This window comes from Kwoniella dejecticola, chromosome 9 (genome assembly GCF_000512565.2).
Source record: "Kwoniella dejecticola CBS 10117 chromosome 9, complete sequence".
In the NCBI taxonomy this organism is placed as follows: Eukaryota; Fungi; Basidiomycota; class Tremellomycetes; order Tremellales; family Cryptococcaceae; genus Kwoniella; species Kwoniella dejecticola.
This window is the reverse complement of record NC_089309.1, coordinates 441704-459986: the sequence shown is the minus strand read 5'-3', so window position 1 is coordinate 459986 and position 18283 is coordinate 441704. Positions and strand designations below refer to the sequence as shown.

The following is an 18283-nucleotide window of genomic DNA, read 5'->3' as shown; positions in this document are numbered from 1 at the left end:
GCATGGCATAGAACTCGATATCTGCTTACTTGTTGGTGTTGCCTGGCTGCGAAGATACTGATACATACATCATATTCTTGTACCGGATACTGGAAACATAGATCAAATACAGAGGCTACGAGATGGCGTTTCAATTTGTCGATTCTGGATTACGTCGAGGGAAGAACAGACGAGAGCGCTGATCACATATTTCCTCGACATCAGGCGGGACCGTGCCTTCATCCGACCAAGTCAACTCATGCTTCATCACCTGGGGAGGATCAATCACGACGTTGATGGCACCTTGAGTATCCTTCTCGATAATTGCTGTCCATCGGACATAATCCCTTGTAGGAGAATCCGCTCGCTTCTGTTTATCTTGCCAAAAATGAACTCTTTCCAAAGACGGCCAATTCTCCTTCATCTCTTTCGCAGCGCTGACTATAGCGTCTTTGTATAACACTGTGTATTCTACGGGGCTAACTCTGCGTAATCTTGAAGGCTGATCAGATCCCAAAGGCAGGTTATCCGTGGTCGCTTCACCTCTCTTTCGAACAGGAGCGTCGAATAGCTCGTGCGTGGTATATTCAGGTAGATTCAGTAGGAAGCCATAGTCGACTTCTTCCATGTACCGGTTTCCAGACCATTCTTCGGCGAACTCAGCCTGTTAGCAAAAAGGTGTGACAGACAATCAGTATGACGTTCCCATTTTATACATCCGATCTGGACGCGGACAGGATAATCCAAAGACTTATTGTCGTTCGCATCGACCGGAAGACAAAAAAACTCACTAGGGAAGATCCTAATTGTAACAATTGGTTCTTCTCCGGCATGAGTATGGATTGCCACCCATCAGCATTATTCTGCTCTCGTATACACTCCAACCGTGCTCTCTGACAGAGTGTGTAGGGCGCCTCTCTAGCATGGGTGGAGAAGTACAGTTTTCTGAGTTTTGGAAAACATTCGCTAATGGCGGATACAGCTTCCTCGCCGAACATGTTAAGAGACCACCATTTCAGATATAGCGTTTCCAGTCGAGGGAGATAGGAGACAGTCAGCAGAAAATCGTAGGCGTCTTCTCGCATGTCGTCTTGCTGAACACTGTCATCCGTGGTACACTTGAGATGTTTTAGGCCAGCCATCACATCTGTCAGTCCTATGAAATGTTCTGCGCAACATCTGCATTTCACTTCAATGGCGAGGGTCTGGATGGATTCAAAGGGAGAATGATCCTCGTCCGGCCATTCGGGCAGCTGGAATAGCATTTTCTGACCGTTGCGTCCGTGCCAGCAGAAAGGCGTCTCGGTAAGGTATAGCTCTAGCAAATTGGACAATCTTCCAAGAAGGCTCATAAAGTCGTTCCACAATTTGGTCGACACGGTGGGCAGGTCCTCTTCGGGAGATAAAGTGAAGTTGACACGAAGGCGTCTGGTGTGACATGTGTCCGAAGAACCCTTGATCAGCCACTGACCAGAGCATATGCTATTAATCTGAGCTAATCGAATTCAGAATCGCTCACATGACACCATCCAGTATTTCCTGCGGGGCATCCAACCATCTCTGCAAATCGCTTTTACTCTTAATCTCAATCTCCAATTCCTTCTTGATCGGTTTGAGCAGGTAAGACGTCTTGTGGCATGCTTCCCGGAGGGACAAGTAGTCATTATAGTCCAGCTTGAGCTCGAAGGGGTGTTGATAATTTTCGAAGTGTGGGCGGCAAGACGGTATGCTCTTGGTTTGGGTGGGTAACAGGTATTTACCGACTTCAATGATGAATTCATCTGTAAGTCTGTGGAAGTGACATGGGGTCGACTCGTCTTCGGGAGAGGCGAAGCGGACTGATTTGAGTGGTTTGGAAATCTCGATTATATCTGACATCGTATATGATTATATATAGTGTATCAAGTTGAAAGAGACTTAAGCTATAGACGGTAATTGAGTAAGATATAAGTATATACACAGAGCAACGTTATTCTGGAATGCTGAGATGAGATGAGGTGAGATGAGGGAGAAAATATCAGTCGCAAATAACGCTCTTTATATATGCATTTTTCGGGCAAAACGAAAACAATAAGACATTTTTTATCTTCGGTACCAAAGAAGGGAAAGAACAATAGATAACCAAGATTCTTTATCTGTGTCCAGGGTCGCTCACATGAGCGATGTAGACTTTGAGAGCGCAAGATCAGAGGATGGTCAAATTCATTTCCGGATCTGTTCTGAGAAGTCTCGCAGAAGTATCCCGCTCTTCTGAGAGATATCTAAGAGTGAAAGTACGTGCATGGACAACTCTTGAAAGTCAATGCCGTACGACTACCCTCTATACTTCTACACCAAGCTTAATAAGCAAAGTATGAGGGATTTATAAGCGGACCAGCTGAACAAAGTCGCTCTGGACTGCGTGCGTAATAGCAATATACAGTACGATGGTAGTACGCCAAAAAGCGAGAATCTCGAACGCCAAAAATGATGATCCCGCACCTGAAATCTCATTTTTCGGTTTGAGGCGTATGATGATCATCATTTTCTGGCGTTCGAGAATTGCGGTTCTCAGGCACAGATTAGACGTTTTATTCCGGCGCTTGATCACTGATCGCTTTGATCATCGACGCCGACTGAGCAACGACCCTCACGCGGCCTGAGAACTACGAGCTGCTCATAGCTCTGTCAACAACATGCAGAGCGAGTGAGCATTCTCCGATATCTGAATCCCTTACGGTGATTCGGTCCGACGCGGGTTTTCTCCGTTGTTTTGATTTGAGCGATTTGTTACGCAACGATCAAAAAGATCAGATCAACGCGTCCATCCACGTGGCTTTGAAAGTGAAACTCAAACCCCAAGTCACCTTGGATTGGTCTCCACATCGTACATTATAGCTCATGATCGCCGCTTTCTCCAGCTCTTCCTCATTTTCATCTTCAGTCGTGTCGCCAAAGGTGGTCTGAATCTACGCGTAGATAGTGGTCAGAATGACAGCCACACCACCTAGTAAGATCACCTTGCCGCCAAGACCGACAAGCACGGACCTGCTTGGTGATTCAGCTTTATCGACCGATACCCCTTCGCCAACGAATCAGCGTGTCCACAACCTCAACTTAGACTTAGACTCGCCCAATGGATCGCCATCACATAATGGTAATGGTGAACATGGCGGTACCCTTCCTCGAGCAGCTTCGAAAAATCACCGGCGATCAGTGAGGAATAGTTTCGCGAGCTACGGTAGGGGTGGAAGAAGGATGAGCAGGGGTACACCAGGATTAGATGTTGGATCGCCCTTGCCCGATGACGAGGACACTCAACCCAAATTACCCACTCTCGTACCCGGTATCAGACCTGCATATTCTACTCCCCTTCCTGTTCTCCCTATGATCGTTATGTGCATAGTGAGTTTCTCCAACCCTTTGCGGCAGACATGATGCACTTCACGGCCATTATTGACTTTCTTCCTCTCTTCGTCAGGCGATGTTATCGGAGTTGCTTTCTGCGAATCTGTGTACGCCCTTCTTACTAAAGATGGTAGAAGGTAAGTCTCTTACCTCGTCATAATATCTTGATATCGCCGCTGATTGACGCGTCAATATACTTAATAGGCTTCTTCATCGCGTCCGGACGGGAAAAGAATAGTGAAACCGAAGCCGCCGTCGGTCTTTGGACCGGTAATTTGGTATCGGTCTTCTTCATCACACAGTTTTTTACATCGTTGTTGTGGAGCAGTATAGCAGATAGACATGGACGAAGAGCAGTGTTAGTTGCTAGTCTGCTTGGTAGCGCCATCGGTGAGTTTCCCGTAAATGAAGGGGTCCTGTCTTGCGTCGTATGAGCGCCAGGAGCTGATGCATTCATGGTCGTGGATCAATTCCAGCTTTGACTATTTTCGGTACTTCCGAATCGGTGAGGTTGCTCGCCTTTACAACCCAGCCTACTGATGCGATGAGCTAATGCAACATCCTCGTAGCTACCAGAAGCTATCTGTGTACGATTGATCCAAGGTATCTTTGGCGGTGCTGTCGGTGTGGTGAGTATTTCATCGCTGTCTTCTTCCACTTGGTCTTTATACTGACTACATTTTTCGTCAGTTCCGAGGATCTATCCGAGATTTAACAGACGACACCAACGCTTCTCGAGCATACGCAGTATTAGGTTTCTCGTGGGGTTTCGGAGGAGTCATTGGTCCGATCATTGGTGGAGTGTTTGAGAGCCCAGTGGACAACTTCCCTGGTAGCTTTTTGAGCAAAGTCAGTAAGTGTCGCATTCCATCATTGTCCCCTTTTCCCCCATTGAGCGCTGGTGATGAGCGGTAGCGAGGTGGCAATGCTGATTTAACGGGATTGTAGAGCTTTTCCAAGGATTTCCTTACGTCCTTCCAACCCTTATCGCCGGCGTCATCCTCGTCATAGGAGCCATTCTCGCCTGCTTCCTCTCTTGGGATGGAGGTGTAAGAGGAGGATCAAGAATTGCACTTACGGTAGAAAAGGATGAACCTCTCGCCGGGACATCTCCCGCTGTCGAGAGAACCGCCTCTCCTGCACCTTCCAGCCGGACAGCCATCCGAGTTCCTTCCGTCAGCATCAAGCGGAACGCCGCTCTTTCGCCAGGAGAGATCGAAGCTGCCTCGTATGGAGCTGGGTATCCCGCCTTGTCGACTACCCCGCATGCTAGAAGGGATAGTCGAGCAAGTCTGGGTACCGCATATGGATACGGTGGAATCCGATCAAAGCATCCTACTTTGGCTGCTAGAGCTGCTTTGGAAGCTGCTAGAAGGGCTTCAGCTGCTATACCCAGACTTGAGGATGAGGAAGAAGAGCAGGATGAGGGTGCTAGGGCTCATGGTGCTCTGGGTCTGGCTCAGAAGCTGCTTTTGGGTGAGCTGCGATTCAAGGTCTTCCTGTTGATCTTATCAGCTCATGACGTGACATCGCAGCCAATGAGGAGAACACATTCAATATCAACGACTTATGGGTATCAGCCGCTGTCGCTCAAGACACAGCTGTATTTGAGGATGAAGACGAAACGGAAGGTGAATTGACAGAAGAGGAAAATGCTATCGAGGATGAAACTCCTCAACCATCTCCCGGTCTCACACCAGGTTCCACAATGGACGATCCAAGAAGCTCATTAGGCTTGCGTAAACCAAGCGGAAGAACCACCAGAATCGTTTCTGGCGCATCATCGATTTACAAACCATTCGGAGCACATCGATTATCCGTTTCTCACGGTGGTCGAAGATTCAGCACTTCCTCGGGACATTTACCTGCGATCTTCTCGAACACCGGAGTAAGGACTCCTCCAGCTGTAGCTGCTGCCTATGAAGGCGAATCACCGGCCACGGAGAATCAAGATCCATTCTTCCCTGCTCCCGCGACACGTCCTGGTCAACCTGCTGGTGGATTGGCCGTGATCTCTGAGGGAGCAGCTACTGGCTCGGCCGTCGCTACTACCCCAGGTGGAACACAGGTTATATCGGAGAAACAGCCTAGCTCATTCTCGTTATTGCCTTTCCTGATGATCATGCAGGTGAGCCAAACACCATCCTATTCTATTTGATCAGTCGTCCTCCGCTGATACCTCATTCTCGTAGTATGGTCTCGTCGCCTTGCACGGTACCATCCATGATCAAGTTTTCCTTTCCTTCCTGGTCACGTAAGCTCTTCCTGAAGTTGTTTCGTGTTGCGCGAGCTAAGCTGATAACACTTCGTGGTGATAGTCCTTATCGTTCAGGAGGATTAGGATTGAATCCTGCCCATTTCTCTTTCCTTGTAGCTATAATGTGCTGCTGTCAACTCGTCTACCAGTTCTACCTTTACCCTCGACTTGGTCCTCCTTTGGGCAAATTCAACCATTTGCAAATGTTCAGAATCGGTTCGGCACTTTACTTGCCCGCATACTTCGCTTTGCCGATCTTGCATAAAGTAGCAAGCCCAGATTCCGAGGGAGGATTCATGCTTATGACTGGTATGTGTTTGCTTCCACCACCAATATTGCGATTTCCCTTGTTCGAGGCTGGCGCTGATTCATCTCGGATCTTGGGTTGTCGCAGGCCTGACCTTGATCACCGCTATAAGGTATTGCGCTAGCACTTTCGCCTACACGTCTGTCATGGTGCTCATTGTAAGTCAGCTGTGCTGAACCTTATTCCTCTCGCAGAAATGGGTACACAAGCTGATGGAGATGCGGATCGTCAGAATGCAATGTCACCACCGCATGTAGTGGGTCTAGCCAATGGTTTGGCCCAAAGTACAGTATCCGCATCGAGATTCGTCGGACCAATCATCGGTGGAGCAGTAAGTCTACCTCATTCCTTTTTGGGTCGACCTTGTGAGTGTGTATCCGGATCCGTGCTTATTCATGTGATCAGGTATGGTCAGCATCAATCAACGGCAATCCGACGGGATACGCGTACGGATTTTACTTCTGTACGGTAGCTTGTTTCATCCAATTATGTTTATCATTCCTGATCCGATGATCCAACGATGAACGCATATCAGACCGTCACAAGAGGAGAAAGGGAAAACAGAACTGTATCAGACGACAACCGTACGAAATCGGATGAATGAGCGTAGAGAGTAATATACCATGTATCGATCGAGAGGGAGAGATGATCGCTGTAAGACGAGAGTGAGGATTGATCAGTCGATGAGGCGGTACTCTCGGAGTTGCTTTGCCTGGATATCCATCTATATACAACAACGATATAATTAACTTGCTTTCTCATATGACTCTCTGTCAGTCTTTCGATTAGTATTAGTATCTCATGCATCATGTAGCGCTTTCCCGTTCCAAATCTTGCGCCTTGGTCAGGACACCAACGAGAAAATTCATTTAATGGTGTAAACAATTGACAATATCAACAGAAAACGGCATTGACAGTATATATACAACGTATATCAACATAGGATCGGCAGGGATTTGTCAAATTGCACCGCAGAAAGAAGAAGAAGGATTCAGGCGGGATAGTCTTCAAAGAAGTCATTCTCCTATCGCTATGATTGGTATTGCAGATCCCGTCATCAAGACTAAGAAGCCATCACACTACCACAATAATCCACACAGCTGACCACAGATTACGGTGCCGATTGACCATATCGCAAGATCCCCTGATGCTCATTCCAAACCAACGTTCCATCGGTGTTATCCACCCAATCTTCATCGAATTCTTCTACGATCGGCACCACCAGAACCTCTGTTCCCGCTTCAACATCTGCCTCTGCTTCGGTCCCTTTACCTGGCAAAAGCTGTCTCTGAATGTCACTTTGGCTCAGACCGTGCTCGGAGTCTGTTGGTGTAGTTTCGTTGTATCTGAGCCACGTCCATCGTCTCCACAATTGAACACAGTCCTGCCACCCCTCATACGGATGTGTTTGCCATTCAGAACGGATTTGATCCGGAGTGAGATGTACGTCTTTCCAGAAATGTCCCTGTTCAAGAGTCGGACAACTCTCAATCATCTCCTTAGCAGCAGCTATCATGCCCTTCTGGAATTCCATTGGATCGTATTGGTCGCTTATCATTGCGTTTTCCATCTTATCGAATAGATTTCGATCATATTGGCTTGCTCGTAGCGATGTTCTAGCGGGTAATGAGTACACCTGATTTGGCTCGACCGGCTCCAATTCTGACTGAGACCCGTGACTATGAGCGTCGCCGCTTAGATGATGTTTGATGCAGCAGTCGATGACTTTGAGGTGTTTGAACATGGATAAAGCGGCTAAGAACTTGTCCTGCGGGATCACGACACGCAGTTCAGGTTAGCCATGCCCAACTGGAGTGCAGTGGATTAGGCCTTTTTCGCGCATATCGGTCTTAAGTTGGTTTACAGTAGTGTGAGGAAGCCAAAGATACTCACCCAAGCAGGTCGTCGTTTCCATACTAAGGCAACGCTCTCATCGTGTCTCATAACCCAACTTTCAGCTAATGAGTGGAAACGCCATTCTCCCAGCTGAGGCACATGACCCTGAGATCCATGTTCATGTCTTTCTCCAATTTGCCTTTGGCCTTGAGTCCTTCCATGACGTTGTGGCAACATATCGATTGGGTCCGGCTGATGCGTATGATGATGTACCGTCTCATCATCGATCTCTTGTTCTTCGTCTGCGTCTACGTCGGGGCTGCCCGGCTGAGTGGGGTGTCCAGCAAGGATAAAACCAGGTATCATCTCGTTCCCCTCATCCACAAAGTACCTGGTCATATACAACTCTTCTAATTGCGGACACCAAGCATTGATCCTGACCAAATGCATATGCACCGGGTCAATCTCCGTCTTGAGGATTAGCTGTTTCAACGGAAAAGGTTTGGGAGTTTGATTCGCCTGATATTGACCTTGAGATTGTCGTTGACGTTGAAAGTTCCAATGACCCGTGACTTCTTCTAAGACAGGTAACATCCTTCTCTTACAATCTGTCATTTTCAAATACCTTATCTCCCTGACGAACGGGATAATCGCCCTTTCCAGATGCGTCGCGCAGTCTTTACAGCCGATCTCAAAGGCGATCGACTTGAGTTTGACGGGGAAGTCGTGCGGGGGTAAAGATAAGTGATGGATGTGACAATGACATACTTGCAGATCTTCGATGATCAATTCTTCGAGTTGGGGGAGTCTATATAAGAGCTGAACGAGAGAGCAGAAAGTTTGGTTTTCTGCTTCACGAACTTGGTTGAGGATGGTTTCGCTGTTGATGGGATATGGGAGGGGTGTGTGCGGGATCTTGACGCTCATGCGTCTGTACAGAAGGGCGATATCAAGGGTCAAATATCAAATGTCAGCTCAGCGAGTCAGTGCGTGAACCAACTATGAAGGTGGTTCGGCAAAAATAGACCTGGTATGGTGACTCACTTGATACTTCCCAAGACTTGCTGAGGAGCATTATGAAGCCGCTCCAAATCCGCTTTGGACTTGATGCGGACGTGCAGATCTCGTAGTGTACACAGATCCTTCATTCGGCGGCAGGTCGATCGAAGGGCTGCATAATCTCTGTGCACATCAGGGTTGATATCGCTTCGGAAGTTCGCCCAATACGGACCAAAAGAAGGTATGTTGATTTGATCGTCATTATGAAGGTTTTCGGCGATTTGTCGGATGATGTGATCGTATAGCCCCAATAGTGAAGCAGGCATGTTGCTAGGAGAGCCTCAAAGGCTTGGAGACGGTGCGGTAGTGAGATCAATCGATCTTGGAAGCTAAGAGGACTTCCAGAAGTAAAGAGAGAAGAAAGAAGCAGGATCGATACTCTTTATAAGTAGTGCAACTGAGTGGCAACGAGCGAGCAACGCATGATGGACGAAGAAGAACAAAAAGGCAATATGAAACAGGAGTAAAGTGATGGCGATCTTAAGTCGTGGTCAAAGCATGTTCGAGCGACGACTTTGTCGTTGTGTATATATGACATATAGACACACACCAGATTCACCTTAGAATACTCCGACCAAGTGTCTGTGTGTTCGCTTAAATCTTGTGAACCTGCCTTTGCATTCTGTTGAGAGGGGCTCAAACGGTGTGCAGCCGAGGCTTGGGGAAAATACAACATCGCAGATCAGCTACGAGGGAACATACTCAGCTCGGGACGGAACAGACTGCAACGCCTTGCACAGCGCGGAGATGTCACACTCTTCAGTATGGTTGACAATCCTCTTGCCGATACTTCGATGAAGGTACATTGATAAACAGTCAAACATCCAATTCAATGGCCTTTGAGCGATGTATAGGTACGATAACTATGCTACGCAGGGCTCTATCTTCTAATTATACCACCCCTCTTCGATGTGAAAGAGATACGAGATTGTTTTGGGGACAGCAGTCTCCTCATGACCTCGACAGGATACAAGCCGCTGCGTACAGTGGATCCTCTAGAAGCACGAAATAGGGATCATGATAAAGTACATAGATATTACAATCCCCTACGGGACGTGTCGGAATTTTCCATGTGACTCGTTTCGAGTAGCCCTACCTAGCGCCGCTCCTGCCCGAATGGGACGTCAACTGAAAGTCAAGGATTAGGTTTCTCTCTTCGTTCTCCTACTGTTTCGCTTCTACATCATACATTCTGTTCGAACCTGGATGCCCCTGGAGACAACACATCGAGTCAGCCGCGCAGCTGATTCGATTGACAAGACGATTCACGCGTCCTGTAACTGGCTTGCCACAACGATACAGTACGTCACTCTTGACCATCGGTGTTCGCTGTCCAATTTGCTTTAAATTCCTCGTGCCAGGGCAACAAAGTCACACTTTCGCCATCCTTATCTCTGGACCAAGTCCATCGTTTGAAGTTGAAGTCACCATCTATTACAAATGTTGCCGCTCTTTGAGGGCCTTGCCAGAAGAAACCTTTACGGAGTGAAGGAAGCTTCGAGACCAACAGACGGGCTGCCGCGATCATGGCTGATCTGTCAGTGTCCATCGGATTCGTGCTCTTTCCGGCACTTCGAGTCACATCATAGTGAAGGCTGTCGTATTTCGACTTTGTGAGCCCTTCACAGACAGGGAGGGACAGCGTTGGGAGCGGCGGCATTATTATCTCAATGAGGCAATCAATGGTCTCGAGGGACTGAAATACCGCCAACGCGTTTGCAAATGAGAACTGTGACTGCAATCAGTGTTATTGGATGCCCTGGCTGACATAACAAGGGAGAGCTTACTCCATCCTCCTCCCATTCCTCTTCGACCTTTTCTTGCCTAAGCCTGTCATCGAATATATCTTCATAAGAATCAACTTCTTGGAAAACCCAGCTATCGTGTTCATCGTTAGCGGGTTTTGCGCCCAGAATATGAGCCAACACAGGATTGATGTTGCCGTTCGGCTTATAATAGTCGCACCAGTGTAGGTGTTTGAGGTTGGGGGCAAATGAGTGTAGAGATTTGATGATTTGTTCAAACGTTAAGGTCATGTCATTCTTCAACATGATACTTTCGATGGGCATATGCGTTTGTGGAGAATGACGCGCAAGCCATGCCTCAGAGATCGAGGGCAGTCCGAAACCTTCTACGGCTGTGATGGTCCCTTTCAAGTGTTGAAGATTTGGTGCGGCGGGCACAAGTACTATAGGAAACTGTAGGCAGCATCGCCTACATCTGGATTCGAAAGCGAGAGATCGCAAGGAAGGCAAGAAGTCGCGAGAAGGAAGTCGACATCTGCCGACAATGCTTTTGTTGCCGATGAATGGACACAGTGGGTTCTGGATTATGATCAGTTCTTCCAGACCAGTGAGTTCGCCCAGGAAGAGGGAAAGACTTGACCAAAGATCATAGTCTTTTTGTTGTTTCTGCTCAACGGTGGTCGCTTGAAAAGGGGCAGGTGCTGCTTTCAGGGGAATATCTATGATAATTCGTCTGGAGAAGGCAAGAGGAAGTATCAGATAAAAGGCTCAGTGCGGAGGCCTTTGGGTATCAAGAGCGGGGGAATGAATACTTCACTTACTTGATCGCTTTCATCACACTGACCGGGCATTTCGCCTTCCAACGTTGGACAGTCGACCATTTTCTGAAGACCTTGTGAAGCTGTTTCAACGGACACAGGGAATTGAGCCTTCTGCATGTCGATCTGAATGACAAGTAGTCTTTCTGTACCGCAGGATCGATCTCGTGTACGAAGTTGGCCCAATGAGGGTTGAATGAGGGTAATGGGATCTCGTTATCGCCATGAAGGAAATTGGCGATTGTGATCAGCGTCTCATCGCTGAGAGACAACAATGTGGTTGGCATGGCGATGTGCGATTGCCAAGTGCGAACTGGACATAGATGAATGCCAGGAGAAAAAGTAAGATTGCGATTGGAACAGTAGTCAAATGGTAGAACAAGATTGGGAAGGAAGACGATGATCTCCGTTTGCGGTATTTACAAATGTGCACATGTTATCTTACAGTCCAGCCAGATCCACGTCAATGCGCTAAGTCGCGATGGTCCAAGCTGCGGTACTATACAGTCAGTGCAGCGTATACCATTATTTGAGGGCCCGGGCGTTGTGAGGACAATCTCTATGGGAGTGTAACACGCGCTGCCGAGTAAGCAAAGCGCAAATCTCGTCAGCTCAGACCCTGCCCGAGTACAGTAAGTTATAGAACACCGTTGCATTGTACTTGATATACTGATCTCCGCTACAGTATAATCTCACCTTATTATTCTTTCCTCTAACTTGTATACTGCTATTCAGTTATACTACAAGGTCCTCCGATCAGCATGCCAACCTAGCTGCTCGACCTGAGCGATGAGCTGTTGCTCCAAATTGCGCTTCTCCTTCATGACGACAATAAAGTCCCCTTACCCTCCTTCAACCCACACTGGGCAAATGTCAAATGCGACATTGATCCATGCGTACAGAAGGAATACATCAAGTTCAGATCCACATGCAGAAGGTTGTACGACGTCGTGCCTCTTCGACAGCTTCATATCCGATTCGACGGTTGGGCAAAAGTGAAGAAATGGAACGAGAATGGTCCTCACAACGTGCTCATGGGTGTAAAGTGAGTGTCAATTGGGCGACCGGTCGCGACTCTACACTGACATGTTCTGGTAGGAGAGTGGAACTGGAGATCTTCAAGCATGGAGTCGACGACGTAGATTTAGAGCTCATGCATTCGACTATCGGTAACTTGCTCAGACAGCTTGGCAATCTGGAAGAATTGATTGTCGGCTGGCTACCGTTTCGCGAGGGTGTCAACGACTTCGGTGGAACCCCATCGCCTTACGACGCCACATTACCCACACTGAAATCCGTAACTTTTGGGTGGTGGTTCTCAGAAAATATCGACATTCCGGGTCCATTGATTGCGGGTGCAGCGCAACTGCGATACCTTAAACTACCAGCGGTACCGAGAATCTCGGGTGACTCGCTCATATGGGAATATGGCCAGGGAGGTAGCAAAGAAGTCAAGCTTAATGACATGCGTTCGATCGAAACGTTGTCGATACAGATTCCAGTAAGAAAGAAACTGTTATCTACAATACGCTGTATGAGCAAGAAATTCCCGGAACTCAAGACCCTGGATATCACGAGGCATGAACCCCGGGTCACCTGTGTGCCGTCGATCATGATTGCAGCCAGACCTCCCGTTTCGCCGACGGGCGAATGGGTATTCAGAAGAGTTAGAAAAAGCGCGATTGACGCGGACGGGTACATTGGGGAAGGAACCCCCGTTAGCTTCTGGGACACAGACCGAGAAAGCTGGGTAAGTCAATCATCTCCGGTTGATTTTACATAGCCCCCAAACTCTAACACCTTTGTTTGCAGTCAAACTTGTTAGATGCGCTCAGCAAATTCCGATGTTTAAAAGAGATCGATGTGATGATCGAGCCCGTCTTACCTTATAACGATACCGATTTGCCGGCCCCGAGGGAGGATCAGAAGCGTAGTCATTACGAAGACCGAGCCCAACGCAGCGGGCGAAATCGAATGGCAGGCAACACAAGTCAAAGCCAGCTGTGCTGGGCTATCACAGCAGCAGCGAAGATGATCTTGGAAAACATACCGACGTTAAAAAAGGGGTATTTTTGGCAGTGGTCCCATGTTGAGAATTCTCATAGAAATAACGATTCAGAGACTTGTAAAAGGTGGTGCTGGGCTGTAAACGAGATTGGAGAAATTGAGGCCCACCCTTGGTCTGAGCGGATCTCCCTTCGATGGATGAGCCAAGGATTCTGAAGCTCATCAGTATATAGCTATGTAAGAGAGACATCCAGCCTTGTCCACTATCGTACAGATTCTACTTGGTCAAACGACTTGACTGATTTTTCATCGAGCACAGGCAATCAATGCTCTTCGTCCAGTTCCTTCCATCATAACCGTTGAACGGGCTAATTACGCAGCTGTTCCCCATCCAAGCTTTTCGTGTTATCTACTGCGATTTCTTCCATATTCATATCGACCTCGATTCTCCCACCTTGAGATACCGTCCAAGTCCATCTTTTCCACTTGAGCTCTGCTTCGCCATCCTGCTCACTGTATGGCCACTGCCAGAAATAACCCTTCCTGAGCGACGGCACGTGATCCACCATCTCCCTCGCAGCCGCTCTCATAGCTTCAATCATCTCTTCTACCGATGTCTCCCGCTGTAGGAAGCAAGATCTTGCATCGTCTCTTTGAGACATATACTCCGTCCCACCTGCCGAATATCCTTCTTCGGGTAGACGACCCGTTCGAGTCGGTAGCACGATCTCAATCACCCCGTCTAATACTTCTAATTGCTTGAATGCCCCCAAGGAATCCAATGTAAGCAGCTAAGACGGAAAACATGTACGTAATCAGCAACATTATTCCCATTTTCGAGCACCAGGCTAGTGGGTGGGAGTATTCATGAGCTTACCCATTCCCCATCTTCCCCTGAAGTCGATACATCCCAATCGTAGCACCCATTCTCATCAAATTCCACCTCGCTTATAGGTTTGAACCTCCACCGCTCCTCTCCGAGTCCATCTGCGGGCTTACGGGTCGCACCAAGGATGAAAGTTGGTTGAGGCGGCGTATTGTTCTCTTCCGTATGTCCAGTTATATAAAGCTCTTCGATGCCGGGGAAACAAGTAAGTACATCTTCCATTACCGGTCTTTCATTTGTCGGATCCACATCGTTCGGCCGATGCTTCACAGCTAGAGTCTCTACCGGGATGAACGCCTTATCGGGATGGCGTGATAACCATTCTTCATTCGCCGATATCGACGTCAAGTGTTCAAAGTATGTATGAACAATTTTGAGGTGTTGTAATTCCGGTATGGTGGGGATTAAGAGACGCGGTAATTCCGCTGAACAATCCATACAAGCGCATTCGATTGCAAGACTCTTCAGTGCGGGTAAAATGTCATCTAGAGGGATGAGACAGTGTTCACGGATATTGATTGATGGGAAATGCCGACAGAGGGGACTTTCAATAATAATTAATTCTTCCAGCGATATCAACCCACTAAGAAAAGTGATGAGTGTGGTCCAGACGGATAAGATTTGTTCGTAATCCTTTTCTTGCAGGTCGTGGTCTTCGTCCCAATGGTAGTATAATGGACCGACTTCAGGCGGTATATCGATGATCGCTCGTCTAGATATACAATTGTCATATCAGCGGGACATATGAGGGAGGAAGAACGCAGGACGACTGTTGTTGTATCTGGAGGACACCCACTTCACAGCTTGCTTCACTGTACTAGGACATTCCTGATTCCACAATACAATATCTGACCATTGCCTAGTCACGATATGCAGATCTTTGACAGATAATAAGCCTTTAATTCGAGAACACGTCGCTCGTAGTGATAGGGAATCTTTCTGGATTTCAGGATTGATACTGTGCTCGAATCCCGCCCAATGCGGCTCGAAAGACGGAAGAGGAACCTCGTTGTCCCTATGAAGGATGTCGCCTATCTGGAGTATGATCTCGTCATCGAGGTCGAGGAATGTAGGTGGCATGGTTCGTCTCAAGTGATAATGATCGAGCAATTCAGTTTTTTTGAATGAAAACAGAGGAAGAAAGGCATAAACAACCTCGAGCTGTGCAATTCAAGAAGACGTTTTCTTGGTCTAGGAGTAACGTTGCTTCGGTCCGGTTAAATCGCTACGGAATGTCTTGGCTTTTTTGTTCTTTCAAACGTTTCTCATGCTTTAGATCAGGGGTCTCGGATTAGATATGACAAAACCCTCAACAAGCTTATTCCCGGCCGTATGCCGTGTCAATCCGCATTCCGCATATGAGACCTGCAAGCGACTTCTTTGCATATCATCTTCATTCGTCCTTCGCAGGCAACAATCTTGTTCACAGCGTCACGAATTAGGCCACATATCATCTACATTTGTATCAACAACAGTTTTGCAGGCAACCCCTTCTGTCATGCTCGGAGACCAGATCAAATATTCCATCCTTGACCGTATGCCCCTGTCCCAATGTGCGCATAGACGTCCACCATCTCCTGCTCGTCCTCCTCATCCTCATCACCGGGATGATCAGTCCCTTCGTCCTCTTCCGGTGGGATGTCATCATAGTCTAACGTCATCATAGCCATTCCCATCCTCGTCATCGGCTTAGGCGCCCCTGGGTTGAAGGAATGCGAAGTTACGAATTCCTGGGTCATGATTTGCGGGATCCCGTGCAAAACAGGCTTGGAAATACCATTCACTCTGATCTTCGTCCAGCTCCGCAACGTCCAATCTTTCCTCGACCAGTGGGTACCCTTCTCCCACACTGTTCCACCCTCCAGAGAAGGTATATGATCAAGCAAGACCTGCGCGACCGCTAGGATCGCTTCTTTCAAGTTGGCTTGGTACCCTGCTAACGCCTCTGCTTGATCTTCATCGCACCGGGGCTGTCCACCTAGGAAGGCAGATCTTGTCATTTCGGTAGATGCGATCCCACCGGTGATGGGTCTTGTCGATGGGATGACGACGGAAATGACCGGATCGAACGTTTTCATGGTAGACGGGAAAGAGAAATTAGATAAGGCTTCTTCCTTCAGAATCGGATTTAGACGTCAGCAGTCTTCGCGCCTTACAGAAGAGGATTAGGGGTACGTACCAGTGAAACAGACTCCTTGTTCTCACCAAAGGGATTCTCGCAAGTGAAAGCCCAATGGCCATACACATTCCTTGCTTTTAGCTTCAAACCACTTCTCAATTCGGTGAAGTCCCTCCCGAATCGAGTCATACTAATGTGCTCAATCTGAGGGAACAATTCGAGAGTCTGCTTGATCGTCGATCCATAGCAATCCTCACTCTGGGTTGGCCTCAGAGCAAGGTAATTGATATGTAGGGTCTTTAAGCTAAGCTTATCCTGTTTGTTTTCGAGACACCATCTACTACACATGCCCTCGATGATGTCGGAGGGATCTGGAAGTGGAAGAACGACCATAGGTACCTGCACTGGCTGGGTGGGGATCGGTGGGAAAGCGAATAGCCCGAATTTGAGGTGTTGTAATTTGGGTGCGGCCGGAACGAGGAGTTTCGGGGCGCTCTCTGCGCAATTGGGACATGCAACATCAATAGCCAGGGATTTGAGGTTCGGTAAGAATGGGTAGAGGGGCAATTGCGGTTGATGTCGTGTAGGCTCCCCGTGGTAGGAGTAAGAATGATGACAGCTTTCATGACCAGTGATGATGAGCTCTTCCAGGTTCTCGAAGCGATGTAAGAGGTTGGTCAATATTGCGAACACTGTGATGACTTCTACTCCCCCTGAACCAGGCATACAAAGGCGTAGTCGTCTAAGAGCGAACCGATGATGATTTAGCTCATACAACAAGCCTTTTTTGTCGCCACCCAAGCTCACCTTACACCTTTCTCGACCTCTCGAGGGGCTTCGGAGGACCATCTGATCAGCTTTGGAAAAGTCTGAATGTCGACATGCAGCCCTTCCAACTTGGTGACTGTGTGCACTCTTTTACAGGTACTTCTCAGAGCGAGGAGATCTCGGCAGACTTTTCCGTTGATCTCCGTCTTGTAGTTCTGCCAGTGTGGACCGTATGAAGGAAGGGGTATGTAAGCATCTCTGTTGGCGAAGTGACCGATGAGACGGATAGTATCGTCTTCTAGATCCAGTAGCGACGGCATGGGTATTGCAGATGATAAGTTGGATTAGCAGTTTTTGAGCTCCAAGCGGACAATGAGAATTGTGAGAGAGAAGGAGAATACATGAAAGACGGGGAAGCATGCTTGGGCTAATGCAATCGCCTTGTTGACCCTTTATGCGTCACCTCCAAAGGACTTTCCGAAGGATCTTTTGATGGTAAATACGTCATCCCTGTAAAATCCAGATCAAGAGGTCCTTTGATGCTCATCTAGAGACTTACATTCAGCAGACGACTCGCATGGCACAATGCTTGACACTCGGCTTACTCAGTGATAGGTTCAGACCGTTTTGAGCAGCAAGCGTGCTTGATGATCTGGAGAAGATTTTCGATACGAGCCAAGAATGAGCACATATTGAGGTCCGTTCAAGTGGGCCAGTGTGGTGTGAAAGCGCTTCATTCACAGAGATTTACTTTGCTGTCGACACATTGACTTGCAGCATACTTGTCTGAGATCCGTTTTTCAGAAAGCATTTGAGCTTCTACAGTACTTGTACTGTAAGCTTCGTCACTTCTTTTGTGCCATCACGCGGTCGCCGAACGCGCCCAACTTTCGGTAATGGTCAAGCTTGGACCCCGCAATGGTGTGCGTTTTGACGCCTGGTAGAGTCCTGGAGGCTGCCATTCCTTTCGAGACACTCCATTTAGGCAGGGAAGGCCCAACAGGGTGTCAGACGCTCCGGATCTTAAGCCTGACATCGCTTCCTCTTGACGTGTAAAGGCCTTCCAGAATGCCGAGTTGACGCCCAATCCTGAATTGCACTGGGACGATATATAA

General features: G+C 48.0%; 7 protein-coding genes across 7 annotated transcripts; 2 read left to right on the top strand and 5 right to left on the bottom strand.

Moving 5' to 3' along the window:
- Nucleotides 1–130: 130 nt before the first annotated feature.
- Nucleotides 131–1857, bottom strand: I303_107128 (uncharacterized protein; the record flags this gene model as incomplete). Its single annotated transcript, XM_018409811.1, has 3 exons — nt 131–643; nt 771–1407; nt 1499–1857. 3 exons carry the CDS (start codon nt 1855–1857, stop codon nt 131–133), a joined length of 1509 nt encoding a protein of 502 aa, XP_018260814.1.
- Nucleotides 1858–2949: 1092 nt separating this feature from the next.
- I303_107127 (uncharacterized protein) lies at nt 2950–6443 on the top strand (the record flags this gene model as incomplete). The annotated part of the gene is made up of 13 exons (XM_065969508.1): nt 2950–3363; nt 3440–3503; nt 3571–3756; nt 3843–3871; nt 3936–3995; nt 4057–4219; nt 4315–4842; nt 4902–5494; nt 5559–5620; nt 5685–5932; nt 6018–6088; nt 6163–6261; nt 6336–6443. The coding sequence occupies 13 exons, from the start codon at nt 2950–2952 to the stop codon at nt 6441–6443; spliced, it is 2625 nt and encodes an 874-aa protein (XP_065825580.1).
- A 598-nt stretch (nt 6444–7041) lies between these two features.
- I303_107126 (uncharacterized protein) lies at nt 7042–9091 on the bottom strand (the record flags this gene model as incomplete). The annotated part of the gene is made up of 3 exons (XM_018409809.1): nt 7042–7698; nt 7824–8697; nt 8811–9091. The coding sequence occupies 3 exons, from the start codon at nt 9089–9091 to the stop codon at nt 7042–7044; spliced, it is 1812 nt and encodes a 603-aa protein (XP_018260812.1).
- A 1040-nt stretch (nt 9092–10131) lies between these two features.
- I303_107125 (uncharacterized protein) lies at nt 10132–11675 on the bottom strand (the record flags this gene model as incomplete). The annotated part of the gene is made up of 3 exons (XM_018409808.1): nt 10132–10521; nt 10613–11303; nt 11392–11675. The coding sequence occupies 3 exons, from the start codon at nt 11673–11675 to the stop codon at nt 10132–10134; spliced, it is 1365 nt and encodes a 454-aa protein (XP_018260811.1).
- Nucleotides 11676–12316: 641 nt separating this feature from the next.
- I303_107124 (uncharacterized protein) lies at nt 12317–13611 on the top strand (the record flags this gene model as incomplete). The annotated part of the gene is made up of 2 exons (XM_018409807.1): nt 12317–13138; nt 13201–13611. The coding sequence occupies 2 exons, from the start codon at nt 12317–12319 to the stop codon at nt 13609–13611; spliced, it is 1233 nt and encodes a 410-aa protein (XP_018260810.1).
- A 152-nt stretch (nt 13612–13763) lies between these two features.
- I303_107123 (uncharacterized protein) lies at nt 13764–15361 on the bottom strand (the record flags this gene model as incomplete). Its single annotated transcript, XM_018409806.1, has 3 exons — nt 13764–14186; nt 14273–14993; nt 15078–15361. The coding sequence occupies 3 exons, from the start codon at nt 15359–15361 to the stop codon at nt 13764–13766; spliced, it is 1428 nt and encodes a 475-aa protein (XP_018260809.1).
- A 434-nt stretch (nt 15362–15795) lies between these two features.
- I303_107122 (uncharacterized protein) lies at nt 15796–17488 on the bottom strand (the record flags this gene model as incomplete). The annotated part of the gene is made up of 3 exons (XM_018409805.1): nt 15796–16395; nt 16461–17142; nt 17208–17488. 3 exons carry the CDS (start codon nt 17486–17488, stop codon nt 15796–15798), a joined length of 1563 nt encoding a protein of 520 aa, XP_018260808.1.
- Nucleotides 17489–18283: the final 795 nt, after the last annotated feature.